Below are 20,121 nucleotides of genomic sequence, written 5' to 3'. Positions count from 1 at the left end.
GTGACTGTCATCTGCTCTGTGAGGAGGGGCCAGGTTCTGGTGCTGGTTCCTGAAAAATATGGCTGATGTGATCTAGTAGTTGAGCCATCTCAGTGAGATGGCTCAACGCCAACTCATATATGGCTGAAGTGATCTAGTAGTCGAGCCATCTCGGCGAGATGGCTTCAGGGAGCCACAAGGGGCTCTTCCAGGCAGGGGCTGTGTGCACAGGAGCACGCACGAACCAAAAAAAAAAAAAAAAAAAAAAAAAAATCACCACAGGCTTGCTACAAGTATTCCGCAAATAAAAAAATCTTCATTTTGTCTCAACAATATTGCTGCTTGAAATCCTTTATATGAAATACTTCCATTCTAGAGTTAAATCAGGAAACTCGGTATCCAGCTACTGAACTCCTGGCTTTGACACTTGTTAGCTCCCTGGTGCACAACTTCATGAAAGACAAAATGCCAAACGTCATTAGTATCATTTTATTTTTTTAATAACAAAGTTGCAGACATTTGTTTTGTTCTAGTTGTGTCTAGGAGACGGGTAGCAACGGGTACAGCGGCGTCAGACCACAGGTTTGGTCGGTTGCAATAGCAAGTTGACCTCGTTGGTCCAAGAATCAGCAGCATGGACCCTTCTGGGGGTCCGGTCAAGCCAATGGGGAAGCAGCAACTGCCCTCCCAACCCTCATGCACACTTATCCTCATCAGACTGCCAAAACATGCTTCTCCCTGAATCCCAGATTTGTTTTCTAATGTTTCTTTTAAGCACCATTCTTTCTCCTAATTCTGTGAGGAAGTGATAAGAGGTTTGGTCAGGCAGCCAGGGAACTCTTGCTATGAGAGCCCAGCCTTGTATATCAGCCGTGAATCTCATTCTTCCACACTCATGCACATTGTTACATCTTTGAAACACAAGGAGAGCAGGATTTATTTAGGATATAACTACATAACAAAATTCTGGGCTAACAAGAGGCACTGATTAGTTTGGTATTGTGTGAAAAAAACAAGAGGGAAAAAAAATAATTCTGATTGGAATTTAAAGCAGAAAAGGGTAATCACAGATTTTCCTGCTTCATTCTTGTATAACCAATATTCCAATGAATAACACTGAACTGCAAGGTCACACAGCATACCACCATCACATTTAATGTTTACGACATAACTGTCTGTTTACGACCAAGAGGCTGATACACAAGGCTCTGGCTTCATTATCTCGGCAAATTTGTTTATGACCCTACAACTAATGTTCTACTCCAATGATTCATCTCTGTATGTATAAATTATGAAGACTACAACTTATGATTATAAACTAACATTTCCCCCCAGCTATGAGCAAATGCACAGCAAGGAGCTTCATTTATACAAGTCTGTTAAGATCTATGAAATCATTTTGACCTGTTTTTGAAAGATTCACTCTTCATCACTATCCGTCATCACATAGACCACTTTAACAGGATCACACGCAGAGAAAAATGCATCACAATACAATAGGGGTAGAGAGATCTTGGCATGTTGACCTGACTTGTTACTATGTGTGTAAACAAAGCAAGATAACCTGTGAAAAGATATTATATAACAAACTCTGGTGGACAATTGAAAACATGTAAATATTTTAAACTACAGAAATGTTTAAACCAATTAAGATATTTTATATTTTGTTTAAAATACTGAATCCTCCCCAAATTGTTTCTGTATACCTAACATTCAATCAACATAGTCTAGATCTCAAGACCCCAACAACAATTTTTTTTTGCCAACAATGTGTAAGTGCCCAGTTCATGGCTCATGCCACCCACTAAGGTACTACCAGCCTCCAGTACAAGGAAAACCCTGTCTTGTGCCATTCCTTTATCAAGTCAAGAACCTTTATAAAACTAAATGTTTTCCTTGGATTTTGGCACTGGACTAATATACCTTGCCTGTTGCACAAGTGTCACTATCGACCATTATGGATTACATTTGGTAAAGACTCGCTTCTATTTCACAACGGGGATAATAGTCCTAATTTCAAATGTAAGAATCCATAATAGATGACCACAACACAAGATGAGGAGAAGGTTCCTGAGGGCGGTGGCACCTCGCACTCTATGGAGCACCACGGGTCTACGAGCCAATGAGAGCTTCCCCTTACCAACCCAATGTCACCCAATGGCCACACATCTCCGTTCCCAACCTCCCTCCCTGACTAGATATTGAGGAATATTGGTAGTCATTGAATGATACCTTATAATTCATTTTTATATTTTCACCGTATTACAAATAATGAAAGACGATAATGAGGACAGACATTATCAATGTAATACTGTTGAACTACTGTAGAAATTATTAGTAGCTACTTTCATTTGAAAGTTATGGCTGAAATTTTTTGATTTAATATTACCTAATAAATTAATGACTTGCAAAATAAAAATTGCCTTTGAGTGATAAGTATTATATCATAATCCTTGTTGACTTCTTTGTGGTTATATAGTGGCCATTGAGTGGGGGTTCTCAAGGAAGGGGCTGCCAGTGCTGTGTTCAAGATGGAACAGCGCACCATCAGCAATGGCATATGACGAGCCAGAGGTCTACTGTGAACCCGAGGCATGCAGACATCTATGGTATACATCAACCAATGGCCTATGGGACACCAGTAGCAAACAACACACCACTGGATCTCACGAGGCTAGAATATTGGATTGACATTACATGTCAACTCTCTTTAACCTGCCACTGCATTCTTGTACAAATTTAAAAATGCAAGGGATACTTTAAAAAGTGAAGATCCAAAACAAGTTACTCAATTTCTGACACAATCAAAAAAAAAATTAAATATTGTGAGAATTCAAAGAGCCAGATGATGGCGACCAAAGAGCTAGTGTTTATAAATGAGCTGTGGTGTGCAGCGTGCTGCTAGCAAACAAACCACAAGGGGGCAGCGGACAAACACTAATTTCTCTTTGCTCTATGAGGTGGAAATCGATAATACTGGAAAACTTATTACAAAATTTGAATCTTTATTTAGTTACAGTTTTGTTAAATAGTATATGGTATGAACCTTAAAAAAGGGGGGCATTTCTAATCTTCCTTCATAGAATAAAGAGAAATTCTGCAAGTATCTGACCTCCTCTAAGATGATCACAGATGTTGATTTTATGAAGCATGTAACAAACAAATCTACAGTACTTCTCAATAAGTACTTTATAAATTTTAACATTACACTGATTAATTTCATACAACCACCTAAAAGCTGAAAAATAATTTAAAAATTTAACAGTGCTACTACTGCAGGCCAATTAAAAAGCAATAAAAAGTTCATTTAAGAAATTATTTGAGTCTGCTATATTCCTTGCAAGATGAGCAAAATCTATGCCATAGTCTGGTTTTGTGAGTCCTCTACATGGTAATGGCTACAAGAAATCACCATAGTGGCACAACACAGCACATACGAGGGCGGGACCAGGTCACTCTTGACGCCCCCATCCTCAAAGGCAGCCCCAAGCCGCTGAGCACTGAGGTCATATGGTAGGAGGACAGTCTCTCCATCTTTGTTCCGTTGTGGGTTGGATACAACAACTCTCAACTAATAACATCTTTGCTTGCTTTACAAAACTGGTCTGAGGCAGTTCACCAGTTTTGTGGATTTTCAAAAGGGGGTAAATTATCCCACCAGAAATGTGGGAAGCAATTTGATTTGAAAATCCAAAAAACTTTTAACCTTGCCTTCTGCCTGGCATTGACCTACCACCCTGTCTCCCAACAGCCACTAGACTATGTACACATCATGGACCGCGCACACTGACTGTGAGTGAGCTCTGCGTTCACAAAAAGGGTATGCCACTGTGAGCAAATGTACACAATAAAAATAAAAAGAACAAGGGCCTTATTCAACTGTCATATTCTTCTGTTAACAATGCTTCACATTTCACTCATTCAAGCCTTACAATGCACATCCATAAGGCTTTCTCAACTCCTGAGTAAACACACCTAATTGGGGCATCCTCTAGAAATTCACAATAATATACCATACAAATCTAATTCACAATAAACCAGAGAATAAATGCCCTCTATGACAAACACTATAAGATGGAAAAAAAAAAAGGTCAGCACTTAAGAGAAAGAGGAAACAACAAAGAACAATCTGAACACAGTACATAGAACTCAAAAGTAAACATGGGGTATACCCTGATTCTTCCATTGGTATGGTCTCGCACCTTTATATACCGATATAACAAAAAAGAAAAAAAAAAAGATTCCCAATTGTACTGTACACTGGATTTTTACTTGACTTCATTTAGCAAGATGACTAATGTATAAAATAAATAAATATTACTTTTAAATACATTACAAACACAGGTTTTCACTGACTGAATACTGACAATAAACTGTTAACCTTTCCTACAAAAATAAATATACTGTATACTCAATTCTAAAAAAGCTGTATGAACATGATACAAGTCACAAGAGGATAAAGCTGTCAAGCTTTACAATATTAAAGGACACCTCAATTCTTACTAGGAAATAGCTACACTTTCTGCGCTCAACTCTCACATTTAACCAGTGATGGTATGTTACTGAAAAAGCAAGTTGGTTATTTGATTTTATCGTATTGATTACGCGAGTATATTATGTTTATATATATATATATATATATATATATATATATATATAAACATAATATACACATTCACTGTTTTATATATTTCATAATTGTAATAAGTTGACACATTTAATACTTTTTTCAACACCAAATGCCAAATTAAGTCAAAGTTATATTCCAGAGTTATTGGAAATGTTGAGTGAATACTGGTGACTTTCTTGCCCCTGCTCTCAAGGTTGATCAAAATACATAATTATGTACCGGAATTAAAAATCGGGACGTGCTATAACATATTTACTACCATTGTCAGGCCAAAATATAAGTCTACAGAGTCAGGAACTTTGAATATTACAAAACTTAAATTTTTAAGATGCTTAGCAACCACTTAGACTCGGTTCATTGACAAAAACCAATACCCATGGAATCAACTGTATATAAAAGAAATACCCCCATTATCCTTAAAAAAAAAAAAAGTATATAAAAAGCAAAGTTAAAAAAGTGAGCAAATACTCTCATAAAATAAAGAAATAAAGAAGGGCATAAAAGATTCACCACAAATGATATGCCAATGGTGGGTCCCCCAAATTACATAAACTGTTAGACAACTGGTGAGGAAACACTATAGGAATGAAGGTATTGTGAGGTCTTTGGCATGATGTTGATAGGGAATTAGGTCAGACAGAAAATTCAATGGATTTAGCAGGAGTTAAAAAGATGCAAACTGCTTCATGACAATATTTTGATAGTTATGGTTCTGAAGTACAGAATGGAATATACTATACATTTGCTAAAAGCTGCTATCTGAGTGAGCATTGTCCAGCTGGCCACAAGCTGGGTGTGGGGGAGTTGTCTGTTGTGTGGGTGATGCACCAGCTGGGTGTAGGCAGGTTTCTAGTACTTATATCAAGCACCAGAGAGTGTTAAGGGTGAGGGAGCTATGCTGGTTGTCTGAGGGCTTCAGAGGGGGGGAGGGAGGGTGTATTTTGTGATACAAGAAAAGGTGTAGGAGGATAACAGGGTTGATTTTCATAACACATCAACCAGGTGTGAGGTGGATAAATGTTGCATAAAACATGTACCAGCAAGGTTAGGGAAGTAATAATCTGCCAGCAACCAAGTCATCCACAGAGTATCAAGATTTATGCTTACTAGATGTTACTTTAAATGGGTATGAAGAAGGTGTCTGCTGCAAAGGTTGCATCCATGATAGGCATTGTGGTGATGGATGTTATGGTGGATGTCGTAGTTGTGGTGTGTGAGGAGTGTCAGTATGGGAGGGAAGTGAGGGGGGGGGGGGGGGGGGGGTTGATGGTATTATAGATGTGGTGGTGGCGGTGGGGGAGGGAGTTCCTGAGACTGGATTAGCCAACGCAGCCAGCCCGGCCCTCAGGCAGCCCAGCAGCCAGCATGCAGGGCAGCCTACGGCCGGTCCCTCCTCACCAGCGGGTAATAAATAACAAGATAAAAGCAGTGCCAGCAGAGAAAGGGGGGGGGGGCCAGGCAGCTGCGTTGGAAAGTGGGTGGGGTCCCGCCAGCCTCCACTCTGGGTGTCACAGGCTCACATCACACAGGCACACACGGTCCTGCACCACAGTGTGGCCACTGGCCTAGCGCTGTCTCTGGCCAGGCTCTCGTCAGTCTCACTGTTCAGGGCCTGGCTGCCCACTGTTCACAGTACACTGTTGAGCAGGTTGCTAGGTGAGCCCAGCCGTTAATGACTGGTTAGGGGGCTGTGCTGCACCACCATAGGGCTGTCCTCACCCCCTGCACCTGCCCCACCTGGGCCCCCACCACCACCTCCTGTACCACCACTGCTGCTCTGTCTGTGTCCCACCCGCACTGCTCCTGCTGCCGCTGCTGCTGCCGCCGCTGCTCCTGGTTGTGACATAGGCAGAGGTTGTGGCTGCTCGAGATGTCCCCCCGGTGGTCGCGCCCCTTCATACATAACACCAGGGCCCCCAGAAACCACTGGTACCAGTGAACCACCCGGGTAGCCATACCCAACAACACCCGGCTGCCCTCCACTACTCCCACTGCTACTCGAAGTACCTGGCGGGAAAGTGGGTAGTCCAGGATAGTGGTATGGAGCTGAAGGAGGACCTGATGCACTACTACCACTGCTGGGTGCCAAGGGCAAGTTAACAGAGCCAGTCTGGGTACAGTCCAGGGCCATAGGTAGGTATGGATGAGCAGCATATACTGCTGTCGGTGGCAAGGATCCTCCAGCAGCTGCTGCGCTGGATGATGTGGCTTGGGGCTGGGGTCGTCCACCAGGATCTGGCGGTCGACAACGGTGGGCGTGGTGAGGGTGCACATGACGGGGATGGTGAGCTGGATGTGGAGGGTGAGCTGCATGATGACTGAACACCTCACAGTCCATAGCTCCATGAGAGTGCCCAGTGTGAGTGTGGTGGTGAGATGGATCCGATCTTGCACGACCTGACACACCCACTGAGAAGAAAGACAAAATTTTTAAATAGTGATTAATATTTCTTATTTATAAAAATTATTTAGATAATGCATGTGTTTAACAGCGATTCTTTCAATATAAGAAGAAGTACCGACACTAATTTATGCTGTTCTTTAGAATGCTACCTTAAAAATAGTTTCCTCCTACAATGGATGCCAGTTCATTTATGGAGATTATTCACAAAAAATGCACTTGTACTGTGAATTGGGCTACCAAGGTGGAGAGGCACTGCAATATGGTCTCAGGATCTCAGTGCATGTCTGTTGCAGACGTAAGTACTGCTAACAGTATACCCCCCTGCATGGGGGGAACACTTTGCAAACAGAACAACAAACGAGGATATAATGTGTGTTTTACCTCCAGCTTTGTAGTTGCATACTAAGCTGTTCACTTGGTAATCTACTAGAAAGTCTAAAATTTCATTACTACTTTCAAAAACATGTCTCCAATAAACCATGGTTTCCTTTGATCATTGTGTCTCTTCATTATTCTACTTCCTGTCATAGTCTGATGAATTATAGCAAAAACCGGCTTCATTAACTTGCAATGAACCTGCGAATCATTAACCCTCAAAGAGCGGCTATTATCAAAATTACTACCTCAAGGATTTGTAGAATGATATATTTGCATGCCAAAGGTAAGGAATGAAAAACTTTAAAAAATTAAGTATTTTATCACGTTCAAGTTGATGGTTTTTATGTTCGTTGTGTTACTTTAGTTTACACACACACACACACGGTTGAATAACTTAATTTATGTATACACCAGTGACTAAAACAGTGATTAAGTACTGTATATAGGTCTATAATATAACATATACACCAATAATGTATGTAAACTTGTTCCTAGCACAGTTCAAAGCAAGTGTCTGTAACCTACTTTTCTGACAGAAGCCCCTCGTGGCTCCCTGAAGTGATACACTGAGATTAGGTACATGTATTAGGTAGCATCAGCGTGATGCCATGGAGTTTTATAAGTCTACTGGGAAGCTGAGCTAGAACCTGGCCACTTGGGGTGGACGGTAGAGCGACAGTCTCGCTTCATGCAGGTCGGCGTTCAATCCCCAACCGTCTAAGTGGTTGAGCACCATTCCTTTGCCCCCGTCCCATCCCAAAGCCTTTTCCTGATCCCTTCCCAGTGCTATATAGTCGTAATGGATTGGCGCTTTCTCCTGATAATTAAAATTAAATTAGAACCTGCCCCCCCCCCCCCCTCACAAAGGTGCAGAAAGTGGTGACATTTGATTTTGCTTTTCCTTCTTCCTCTAAATTTACAGTGTCCCCTTCAGTCCATGATACTTTCACCCAGACATTTTTTTATTTCTCTTGCCTGTGGTTGTCAGGCTGGGAAGCATCATGCTCTCCTCTGGAGGCAGGGGGTTTTTGCTCTTTTTTTGGCCCTAGTGAGTGCTATGTGCATTTGCAGTTGGCTCCTTTTCTGGAGGAATGAGTTGGTTGGCTTCCAGGGGTCTCCTCCACTAACTTTTTATTTATTTATTTATTTAACTGAAAACTCACACCCCAGAAGTGACTCGAACCCATACTCCCAGAAGCCACACAACTGGTATGTACAAGACGCCTTAATCCACTTGACCATCACGACCGGACATAATGAGGTGATAGCCGAGGCTATTTGAACCACCCCACCGCCGGCACTGAGAATGAGGTGATTTGGTAAAATGCTATGCCCAAGATTACTATCCGAGTGCCGGCGGTGGGGTGGTTCAAATAGCCTCGGCTATCACCTCATTATGTCCGGTCGTGATGGTCAAGTGGATTAAGGCGTCTTGTACATACCAGTTGTGTGGCTTCTGGGAGTATGGGTTCGAGTCACTTCTGGGGTGTGAGTTTTCAGTTGCATATTGTCCTGGGGACCATTCAGGCATGTTCGCATTTATTTATTTATATACAAGAAGATACATTGTGTTAAGAGAGAATACATAGCATAGTATTTACAATCTTGTAAAGCCACGAGTACGCGCAGCGTTTCGGGCAAATTCCGACTTTGTTGTTGGACTTATTGGACTTTGTGCCAATAATTGTGTTTCACTGGATGCCTTGTGGGTTTTTACCGTTTCCATGGCTCGTATTTCTCAGGTCATTCGCAGTGTTATTGTCTAGCCAGCTTGCAACCACCCAAACGAGTGAGGAACGTGGGGTGAACGAGCTCACAGTACTTCAGAGCGAATTCAGTCATTTCTGTACATAGTTGGGGAGTTCTTTAGGTGGGTTTTGAGGCTTCAGACTCTCTTGAATCCAGCAGTAGTTTGTTTTGACTCGCTGCGTATCTGAGAGAACAGGGTTCCAGCTCTGGTCCAGGTAGGTTTATAGAACTCTACAGCTCATGTGATCTATTAGACGGTACCATCTCAGTGCACAGCTTCAGGAAGCCACCGGGGCTCACCCAGAAATTGGTGTTTTCATACATTCAACCTTTTTTTTTTTTTACAGCTATTCTGTCATCCAGGAATAGATTCAAAAACTGGCAGGAAAGACCAAATGTGACTGATGATAACAGCAGGCCACTAATACACTATAATCTCATCACATAGTAAGCAAATACAAAACAATAACATTATGTTTTGTGTGCATAGGTTAAGTCCATCACATCCATATAGATTTATTCTAACCAGAAATGCTGGTGTAACGCACTAAATTGTGATCCTATGATAACCTCAGGCCACTTGTACATCATAATCTCATCGTATACTAAGCACTTCCAGATGCCTTGCAGAATTGTTCATGGGTATTAGTAACTCCATTACATTCATCTACATGTATTATAACCACATTTACATTATTTGTATAAACCCAGGATTGAATGTAATGAAATGCCAATTTCTAGAGGTTATGTTATCTTGAGATGATTTCGGGGCATAGTGTCCCCGCAGCCCGGTCCTCAACCAGACCTCCTTTTTTTGTTACACTTCCCCGGGAAACAGCCCATAGCAGCTGTCTAACTTCCAGGTACCTATTTACTGCTTGGTGAACAGGGGCATCAGGGTGAAATAAACTCTGCCCATTTGTTTCCGCCTCCACCAGGGGTCAAACCCAGAAACTTAGGACTATGAATCCCGAGCACTGTCCATTCAGCCGTCAGCTTCAGGAAGCCACTGGGGCCTACCTTCCTGAGATTGCTTCATATTAAGTGATCACATCGGCACTGTTGTTTGGCCTACCATGGACCAGAGCTGAAACCTGGCTTTTCCATCAGAGGCGTACAGAGAGCAGGTGACAATAGGCCACGCTCCCCCCCCCCCTCAAAAAAACCTACTAAACAACTCCCACAAATGAGTCACATGGACCGATGGATTCACACAAATGAGCTCAAACCCCATCAGCACCGATTACCACCACCAGGCAGCCTACTACTGGCTCTCCAAGTCAGTTCTGGATATGATGAACAAACTCTCAAAGAACCGATGAACCTGGAGGGCAGGAAGGTGATGGAACCACTGGGGCTGGTTACCTTGCAATGATTTTGAGGCTCAATGTCCGGACCAGGCCTCCTCGTTCCTGGACGAGGAGGCCCATCTAACACGCAGCCTGGTTGATCAGGTATCCTTTGGAGGTGTTTATCAAGTTCTCTCTTGAACACCATGAGGGGTCGGCCAGTTATGCCCCTTATGTGTAGTGGAAGCGTGTTGAATAATCTCGGACCTCTGATGTTGATAGTTCTCTCCTGAACACTGTGAGGGGTCAGCCAGTTATGCCCCTTATGTGTAGTGGAAGCGTGTTGAATAATCTCGGACCTCTGATGTTGATAGTTCTCTCCTGAACACTGTGAGGGGTCGGCCAGTTATGCCCCTTATGTGTAGTGGAAGCGTGTTGGACAGTCTCGGGCCTCTGATGTTGATGCAGTTCTCTCTCAGAGTACCTGTTGCAACTGTGTTCTTCAACGGGGGTATTCTGCACATCCTGCCATGCCTGCCAAGCCCAGAAGAAGCCAAATCCTATTCAATGTGTGCCACACAGATGCAAACTTGCACACCATGCTATGAGCCCAAAGGAACAGACCCGACTACTGACCCAGGGCAGCCTGGTGAGTGCAGGCCACGAAGCCCCATCCCAGAGACAGGGCATCTATAAACACATTGAGCGAGGGGGGAGGGTGGTGCCATGGATATATACCCTGAAAAACTCAAAAGGGTAAGTTGGCAAAGCAAAAGCATACAAAAGGCACATAGAGAATTCGGTACAACCCCTGGAGCCAACTCCTGCCCTGGGAATAGATAATACAGGAAAAGTTCAGGGTCCCGCACAACCAATCGACGAGTCACCCAGGGTTGATTCAACAGCAGGTGGTGAAGCATAGCATAGCAAAGCCAACAGAGGCATGGGAAAGAGACACCAACCAAGTCCAAAGCTGAGACGGCACCAACTAGGACTTCCGGCAGTTCACCAGGAACCCGAACACAGTGAGCTGGGAAAGAACTAGATCCATAGCGATCTAACACACAGGCTTGTTAGGGGCCCACACCAAGCGCTAACAAATGCAGGTGGGCCACAATGACCTGTGCTAGCCTGACAAATACGCAGGGGTGGCCAGGTTCAAGCCAAGGGAAGGAAAAGCCACCGCTGAAACAACCTGAGCTACCACATTGAGATGTTTTCGGGGCTTAGCGTCCCCGCGGCCCAGTCGTCGACCAGGCCTCTGACTCTGACGGCCTCAGGAAAGAGAGGCAAAAAACAATGAAGCAGCCACAAGGATAAGTGACCACACTAAATGTAAACAATGGACAAGCACACACTGCCAACACGAGGTGGGTGGAATAAAATGCCGTCACCACCACCTGAAGGAGAGGGCTGCCATTTTGGGCAAGGCCACCAGAGCCAGAACTGCATGCTGCAAGGCCTCCACACCCAGAGCAGACCCCAGCGACTCCACTTCTTCACAAGAGAGACTCACAAAGCCCCTTCACGAGGACTTAGAGATGCAAGACTGCAACCAGATGCAAACATGCCCTGTGGTCATCTAAAATAAGAGCCTTAGAAAGTGTAGGCAGCTGCATATGGGGCTGCTACTTGCCCACATCCTTGGGAGGTGCTGGTGGAAACAGACAGGAATGAACAAGGACAAATTGAGTCCCACTCAGAACCACTTGAGAGACAAAGCTCAACTCCCACCACTCAAGCACACAGGAATGACAGACTGCTAAGACCACAAGGAAAGGAAAGGAAAGTATTTGTCAGCCAGCCAGGATGAGCCCAAGACCTCAAACTATAACCAAAAAGCAGATGGACCCAAACTTGAAAGAGGCCGATCCCATCACTGAAAAGAGGTCTGAACTCTGCAGGAGGTACCAAAGCAAATCCACACAAACCACCATATGTGCAGCATGGTAGGATGAAAACCTCAGAGAAAACGACTAATCAGTCACCTAACAGGACAGGAAATGAACTTGAGAGAGCAGCCATGCGATCCAACTCATGAATGGCAGGAGGATAAGAAAAATGATTCCCCTGCAACACAAGCCCCTCCATCCATAGAGGGAACCAAGAAGGGCTGAAAAACACCCTAGGGAACTCCATGGACTCCCCCTATTAAGAAGGGGAGACAAAAACCGAGAAGCTTACCACAACGGCCCAAGGCACAGCTGAAGTCCTCACCCAACAACTGAGACCGGAAGGTGTCCTCCCAAGAAGACGGCTCGGGGCAAAGAACAGTTGTGAAGGTAAATGCCCCGAAACTCCAGAGGGACTGGATGGCTCGACTACCTCCACCATCAATGTAGAAGGAACAACCCCCTTCAAGACCAAGCTAGGCCCCAACCTGACTCCGAAACCTTCAGATGCTTCAAAGCTGGAACCACGAGACAAGACCATAAGGGGGATGAACCACATCCACAGGAAATGGATGAAGGTATGTGGACCAAGTCTAGGTGCAGATTGCCAACACCTCCAATTCTGGGTTCCTAAACTCCACAGGGGTCAACTCATGCTTCCAGCTAGTCAATATACCATGAATGCCTCACACAGGCAAACCTAGCTCTGGAAAGCCTCCAACTGGGACGGAGAACCTGTCACGGCAGAGACCCAGAAAGAACACACCTCACAAGACTCAGGGTTGAAACCACCCCCAAACTAAAAGAAAGTATGGCGGAGGCAGAAAGAATGATCATCGTCAGATAGAAAAGACGACGAACAACCAAGAAACTCAGAAAACAGAAAAACTGGGCTTGCTGGGCCACTCCATAAGGACCATGACAGCTACACTGAAGTGAGGCTACACTAAAATAGGAAACAATACAATAAAGCAAATGGCCACCACATGACAAGCAAATCCATGAATGGCCAACACTTACCTTGAAGCTTCAGGGCTCACTCACAAGCTGGTGTGGTCGCAAGTACTATAAGTTGGTGTGGTGACACCAACATCAGAAACAGAACTGATTTGGGAAGCTGGCTAGCAGCTGGGACACCTGGTGGTGATAATCAGTACTAATGAGTTTTGAGTTAATTTGAGTGAGTACTTTGTTCCACGAGACTCATTTGTGGTAGTTTGGCATTTTTTGAGAGTTTGTTTTCTGTGATCCCTCCAGTTGTCTGTAAAGCTCTGCTGACTTTCTGTAAGTTTTTTCTGGTTGAACCTAGATAATACCTGGATGGGGTTCTGGGAGTTGTTCTACGCCACAAGCCCAGCCCAGGTGACTTGTGAGAACTTGGTCCAACAGGCTGTTGCTTGGAGTGGCCCACTGGCCCACGTATCAACCTAGGCACGGTTGGTCCAACACTTCTTGAAGAAAACTATCCAGTTTTCTCTTAAAGACATCCACATTTGTTCTGACAATGGTTCTTATGCTCGCTGGGAGAATGTTGAATGGCCATGGACCTTTGATGATTATGCAGTGTTCTCTGATTGTGCTTATGGCATCTCTCTCCTTCACTGACTATTTTACACTTACTTCCATATCGGTCACTCCAGTACGTTATTATTTTACTGTGTAAATTTGGAACCTGGCCTTCCAGTATCTTCCATGTATATATTATTTGATACCTCTCTCGTCTCCTCTCTAAAGAGTACATTTGGAGTGTGTTAAAACGATCCCAATAGTTAAGGTGCTTTATCGTGTCTATGTATGCTGTGTATGTTCTCTGTATTCCTTCTATTTCAACAACCTCTCCTGCTGAAGGGGTAAGTTAGTATCAAGCAGTACTCAAGAAAGGACAGCACAAGTGATTTGAACAGTATGACCATTGTGATGGGATCCCTGGATTTGAAGGTTCTCATAATACATCCTATCATTTTTCTGGCTCGTGCAATATTCGCTAAATGTTGGGTCATCAGATATCATTATTCCCAGATCCTTTACATGTTTTTTCCTTTTATGATTTGATTGTGTTTTGTACTCTACATTTTGTTTAAGGTCTTCATTTTTACTATACATGTACCTAAGTGCCTGTCATTGTTAAAAGTTATGTTAATTTCTACTGCTCTTTATTAATAATCTGCTTGTAGTTTTTCAATGTTTTACACAGAAGTAAGTTTCATGCTGATTTTTGTGTCGTTTGCAAATGACGATACGAACCTGTGACTTGTATTCTTGTCCATATCTCATATGAGAATAAGGAAAAGCAGTGGTGTAGGGACTGTTGGTCCTTGCCCCACTGGTGAGCTGTGGTGAGGTGTTGAAGTGTTACCTGTTCTCTGCACCTCTATGAATGGTTGCCAGATTCTGGCCCTGGTTCTTGGTAGGCCAACACAACTATTTGCAGTTGATGTGACCTATTAATATGAAGCAATCTAATCTAATAGCTTTCGAGAGCCACAAGGAACCCCCTCCAGAGAATCCAGTCATACCTAAAATTGGCGAATGACAGTAACGGCATTATCCCAGAGATCAAGATAACCGACCTTTAAGGGTTAAATCTTTATTAGGTTTTATTAAAACTTGCAAGAGTGAAGAATTTCTTAAAAACAGAAATTCTAGTGGCCTTCATGCAAGCATAGTACTAATTGCTACAGTCTACCATGACTTACTCAGTCATTTTGTGAAAATGAGGAGACATAATTATGACGCACATCGGTATAAAACATACATGTGCTGAAATGTCCAGAAAAATGAGACTATACTAAGTATTATGCATTACTCATACATTTTGAAGCATACAATGATGCACAGCATTACTGACCCATAAGTCACAAAATGCATTGAAGAAAAATAATAAGCAATTTGTTGTAAATTCTGTGGTACAATAGTATTAAGAGATGTGGTATCAAAGAGACCTGACCTTAGCTCCACGCAGGATGCCCTGGAGCCTAAAGCATACCAACAGCTTCGTAAACTGCTTTTACCGTTTAAACTGTTTATAAACAGCTTTTACACTGTGTGCTCAAATAGCCTGTGTAGGCTGACAAGAGATGTTTTAAATGCACCTTGCCACTATTTTTTCAATCCTGCTACACAACCTCAACTAGCAGTTTTGGATTGTGGTCAGCAAGCATCTTGCAGAGTCAATGAAGAGGGATACTCTTAACACCAACTTCGTCATACTCTGATATGTTGGTTTGTGTACGGCATATTCTGAAACTGTGTTTCAGGGACATGTATTTGAGTTTGTTCAGGCTATCTTCTTGAGGTTATCTTGAGATGATTTCAGGGCTTAGCGTCCCCACGGCCCGATCCTTGACCAGGCCTCCTTTTTGTTACACACCCCCACAGGAAGCAGCCTGTAGCAGCTGTAACTCCCAGGTACCTATTTACTGCCAGGTGAACAGGTGCATCAGGATGAAAGAAACTGCCCATTTGTTTCCTCTACCACCGGGGATCGAACCTGGTACCTTAGGACTAGGAATCCCGAGCACTGTCCACTCAGCTGTCATACTATGATTAGATTCAGATCTGAGCTGTTACTGATGCTGCTTTGTTTTAGCCTGATAAGACTTTGGTTTTGGGGAGTTTGCATCTGGTCTTCGATGGATGACACAATCCATCAATGCTTTTTGAGTACGATTTATTTCCCACTCGGGGTTTCTCTGTTACGTATCCAAATGTTTACGGCTTGATGCTGTGCCCGACTGTGCTTCAGGGTTGTATTTTTCAATAGGGATTCTTGGTTGAGCTTTGCAGATAAAGCTTTTGGGCATGACCACAAGTTCATTGTTACCCTTTGAGCAAGACCACCAGGGTAATTTGAACATTTTGTCCATGTCCCACTAACAGTGTTGGCTGTTGATATTTTCTGGCGATTTCGACCGCATTAGGCATTGGTGTGGTGGTTACTTGGGAGTACCCTAACCCTTCACTAGTGGTCGTCTCTCTCTGGCTAGTCTTCTCATTCCTTACTGTGCTATTTAAGAGGTGGTAGACCATATTCAATAATGGTGCTTATTTTAGACTGGCATTTCTGTAGCTCCTGAACTTTTTACCCTACTTCTCATACCCTGTACTCAGTCAAGTACAAAACTTTTTATACTTGCCTTTCTTATAATCCACTGGAGCCTGCCTAGTTTTTGTCATAGCTTCAGTTTACCTGGTATTGGAGAGGGGTGCAGATTTGCTCTCTTTTATTGCTTTGACTTCCATGCACATCTTTACTGTACTTTCTCCTGATACTAGGGTTTGCAAGCTTCATGCCTTTGGTACTGTGAGTTGGTTATAGCATCATATCTCATCAGACAACTTGTTCCTTAACCTGAAGTCCAAGCTTCCTTATACCAAAGGTCCACATTTCACAGCTACTGTGCAGAACTAAAATTTCATCTACTTTCGACACATCCTATGATGCTCCCTTGAAACTGGTATCTATACTGGTGCCTGCACATTTGAACATGTGAACAGATGTTCATTGCATCTGTTCATTTGCACAACTCCTGGCATGACTCCATGTTTCACCTAGTTTATTTTTTTCATTTATTATGTGTTACTCCTTTCTTGAGGGAGCAGGTCTCAAGACCTAAGATATAAAAGTTTGAGGAAATATGAAAGCTTCTTTCAGAGTCATTATTCAGCTGCCTTTAACCCCATCCTATTTTCTGTCCTAACTCCTTCCAACATACCTTGTGTCTACCTCGTACCGGTTCGGGAATCAGGACCCATGTGGCCCGGTCTCTGACCAAGCCTCCTTGGTGGTGCTCTGTTTATAGTTTTCTTTTGAATACCACAAAGAAGGAAAGTTGAAAAGTCTTCGTCCCTTACACAATATGGTCCAGGGTGTTTTCTTTTCTAGTTGGTTCTACTTTTTGCTAGATTAAAGCAAATCTGCCATTCAGATTTTGCTTTTTACATTCATACATGTATGTATATATAAATGATTTTACATACAGTAAAAGGTCATTTGTTGTGTGATTTCATTCAGATTGCTTCCTGGGATTCTCTCTGATATAATGGTATTTGCCACATTATTTTCATTTTAGGTGCATAAGCTGAAGTCATGAAGAAAGATGATGTTTGGGCTGGGTTTGTTAAGTTTATAAATGTGCTAAATTCATTGTTGTGTCAGGCACTAGGTAGGATCGGGTCAGTGGGCTAGCAGTGTTTTGCCACCTAGTTGTGGTCAGTAAGGGCGATATGACCACTCATCACAGGAGTAGCTAGACGGAGCCCCTCATATGCCATCATTTGACTAGACCAAACGTAAATAAAGCGAGAAATAGTGAAAGAAAATGAAAAGAGAAATGCCATGTAGCACCACATCCCATCACTCACCACCAGGCTACCATACCCAGCCACCCTGCCCACTAGTAACCAAAAGTAGTCGACTTCACTACAGCTAAACACAGTACATAAAAAAATTGATATAATTTTTTTATACGCAGGGAGGCAAGAGGTACATATTATTGCCGCACAGTTGGAGGGGTTAAGGAAAAACACAACTACAGGTATTTAAAGCAAACGAACCTGCAAGATATTTGTAAGAAAACCTCAGCAGATTGTGTAAGCTCGTCGTCTACAGGAAGCCCTTCTCCCACCCCAGACGCCACACTGTAAACTCCTCACCCACCTTCCTGCATCTCACCACTTTGGAAGAGGAATACAACGTGTTTTTGTTTTTTCTGGCAAGTACATTCATTTCTGTATTGATTTTGCATGCAGAACATTAGAGCATTTATATTGTGCATGATGCAAATGGTGTGGTGTATAACAGGTAGCAACAAAGTTTATTAATTTAATGTGAAAATCCTATAAGGACGAGGTCTTTGGTTTATTTTCTGCAGATAAACGAGTTCCAAAAACACAGTAAAACTAGAAGTGTTCGACCACACAAGGAAAATTGAGGAAAGGTATTTATGGATCACCAAACAGTATCTCGCAATGGAGGAGTAACAAATACGACGGGTATGAGTATAGAAGTGTGATGAATACACTGCATAATGCGCATAAGAAGTGTAATGAGAATGCTGGATATAATGAGTACTTTGCGATAGGGAGTTGTTTTGATCACAGCCAATCAAGAGAGGTACAAGTACCTTAGTGCTGGCTTAATAACTTATGATATGAATGGAGTGGTGAAATGAGTGCAAGGATTACAGGGGTGCTATAATGTATACGGTGAGTTAATATAATGAATGCAGAGTTTATAAGTATATAGAGCATGTCCCCCTTGAAGAAAAACAGGGGAGGGACTTGGCAGCTTTCCAGAGTACTCACAATGGTGCCTGCAAAGAGGAAACCAGTTTTCCTGGAAAACAGAAAGGGCAGACCGGGTCATTCATCTGTTGCGGAAAAGCACGGACGTGGCTCCAGGACAAAGAACAGAATCTGTGTGCCATATACCCAAGTGCAGCACAAGCACTGCAGGGCCAAAGGAAATTGAACAAGGTTCAAAAGGCCACACCAGAAGCCTCAACACTGAAAAATCAGCCAAGGCCAAAATGGCTAAGAACCCCATCAACGTAGCAAACATTCTGTTTATCCTTAAATTGGAGACAAACAAAAATAATCCACAAACCAAAAATTAAATTTCGGTTATGTACTGCATGTGTGTTATTATGTAGCCGACAAACAAGAAATACAAATTGGGCTATGTACTCTTACAACCCAATGTATACAAATAATTACTGCAAATAAATAAATAGCCAAGCATACAGCCTAAAAAAATATCTGTGGCATTTTGGGTTTGAGGCTTCAAACACTCTGGAATTTGGCCTCCTGCTCCTGTGGGAATATTGCTTGACCTCGGCCCCCTGTGTGGTGCTAAGACCATGAGCTGTTGTTCTTCCGCCCCCAGATTCACGAAACAGTTACGCAAGCACTTACGAACATATACATCTTTCCTCAATCTTTGACAGTTTTGGTTACATTTATTAAGCAGTCTATAAGCATGGAAACTTCCCAATCAACTGTTGTTATTGTTATAAACAGCCTCCTGGGGCTTCAGAGCTCATTAACTGTTTAATAATTGTAAACAAAGCCTAAACAAATTGTAAACAAAAAATATTGCCTAAAAATAAAATATTTAAAAAAAATTCCAGCGAAGTCACGTGGGCTGTGGCATCAGACTCGTGAAAAGTTTGTTCAAATATGTTAAAAAGATACATTTTACGAATAAATCTTCGCTGGCGCAACCAAACGGACACGCATGAGTGTTTATGAAAATTAGGATTTATTGCAGAAAAATTTGAGAAATATAATAACATCAAGGAAACTTGGCAAGCACCCATCTCCATGCGGGAGACCAAGTCCTCTGTCGCGTCGAGTCAGTAGCGCGGTGGCTTTCAAAGAGGAGGTGCACTATTTTGCTGTGGGGTCTTAAACAAAATACAAGGTACAGGGTACAATCAAATCTGCCCATAGTAGGAAAGCAACATGTAAAGGATCTGAGAGTAATCATGTCTGATAACCTACATTTAGGGAGCATAACCAAGCAAATATAGCATCAGCTAGAAAAATGACAGGATGGATTATGAGAACCTTCAACTCCAGGGGATCCTATCACAATGCTAATACTATTCAAATCACTTGTGTTGCCCTGCCTTGAGTACTGCTCAATAATCACTTTCCCTTCAGAGTGAGAGTGGTTGCTGAAATAAAAGAATACAGACAACATGCATAGTGTCAAAATTTACTCTCTAGAAAGAAGATGAGAAAGGTACCAAATTATATATACATGGAAAATACTGGAGGGCAGGTCCCTAATTTGGA

General features: G+C 42.8%; 1 protein-coding gene across 1 annotated transcript in view; it reads right to left on the bottom strand.

Annotated features, from left to right (window-relative positions):
• Nucleotides 1-454: 454 nt before the first annotated feature.
• The window catches only part of LOC138371206 (dual specificity tyrosine-phosphorylation-regulated kinase 1B-like), an 80,346-nt gene continuing 60,679 nt past the window's right edge, over nt 455-20,121 (bottom strand). The window contains exon 10 of the mRNA XM_069336045.1: nt 455-7,018. Within this exon, the coding sequence (XP_069192146.1) occupies nt 6,279-7,018 (740 nt within the window). The 3' untranslated portion in view covers nt 455-6,278. The remainder of the gene's footprint in view (nt 7,019-20,121) is intronic.

Source organism: Procambarus clarkii, chromosome 4 (genome assembly GCF_040958095.1).
Source record: "Procambarus clarkii isolate CNS0578487 chromosome 4, FALCON_Pclarkii_2.0, whole genome shotgun sequence".
In the NCBI taxonomy this organism is placed as follows: Eukaryota; Metazoa; Arthropoda; class Malacostraca; order Decapoda; family Cambaridae; genus Procambarus; species Procambarus clarkii.
Note: the sequence above shows the minus strand (reverse complement) of the source record. Positions and strands in the feature narration are given on the sequence as shown.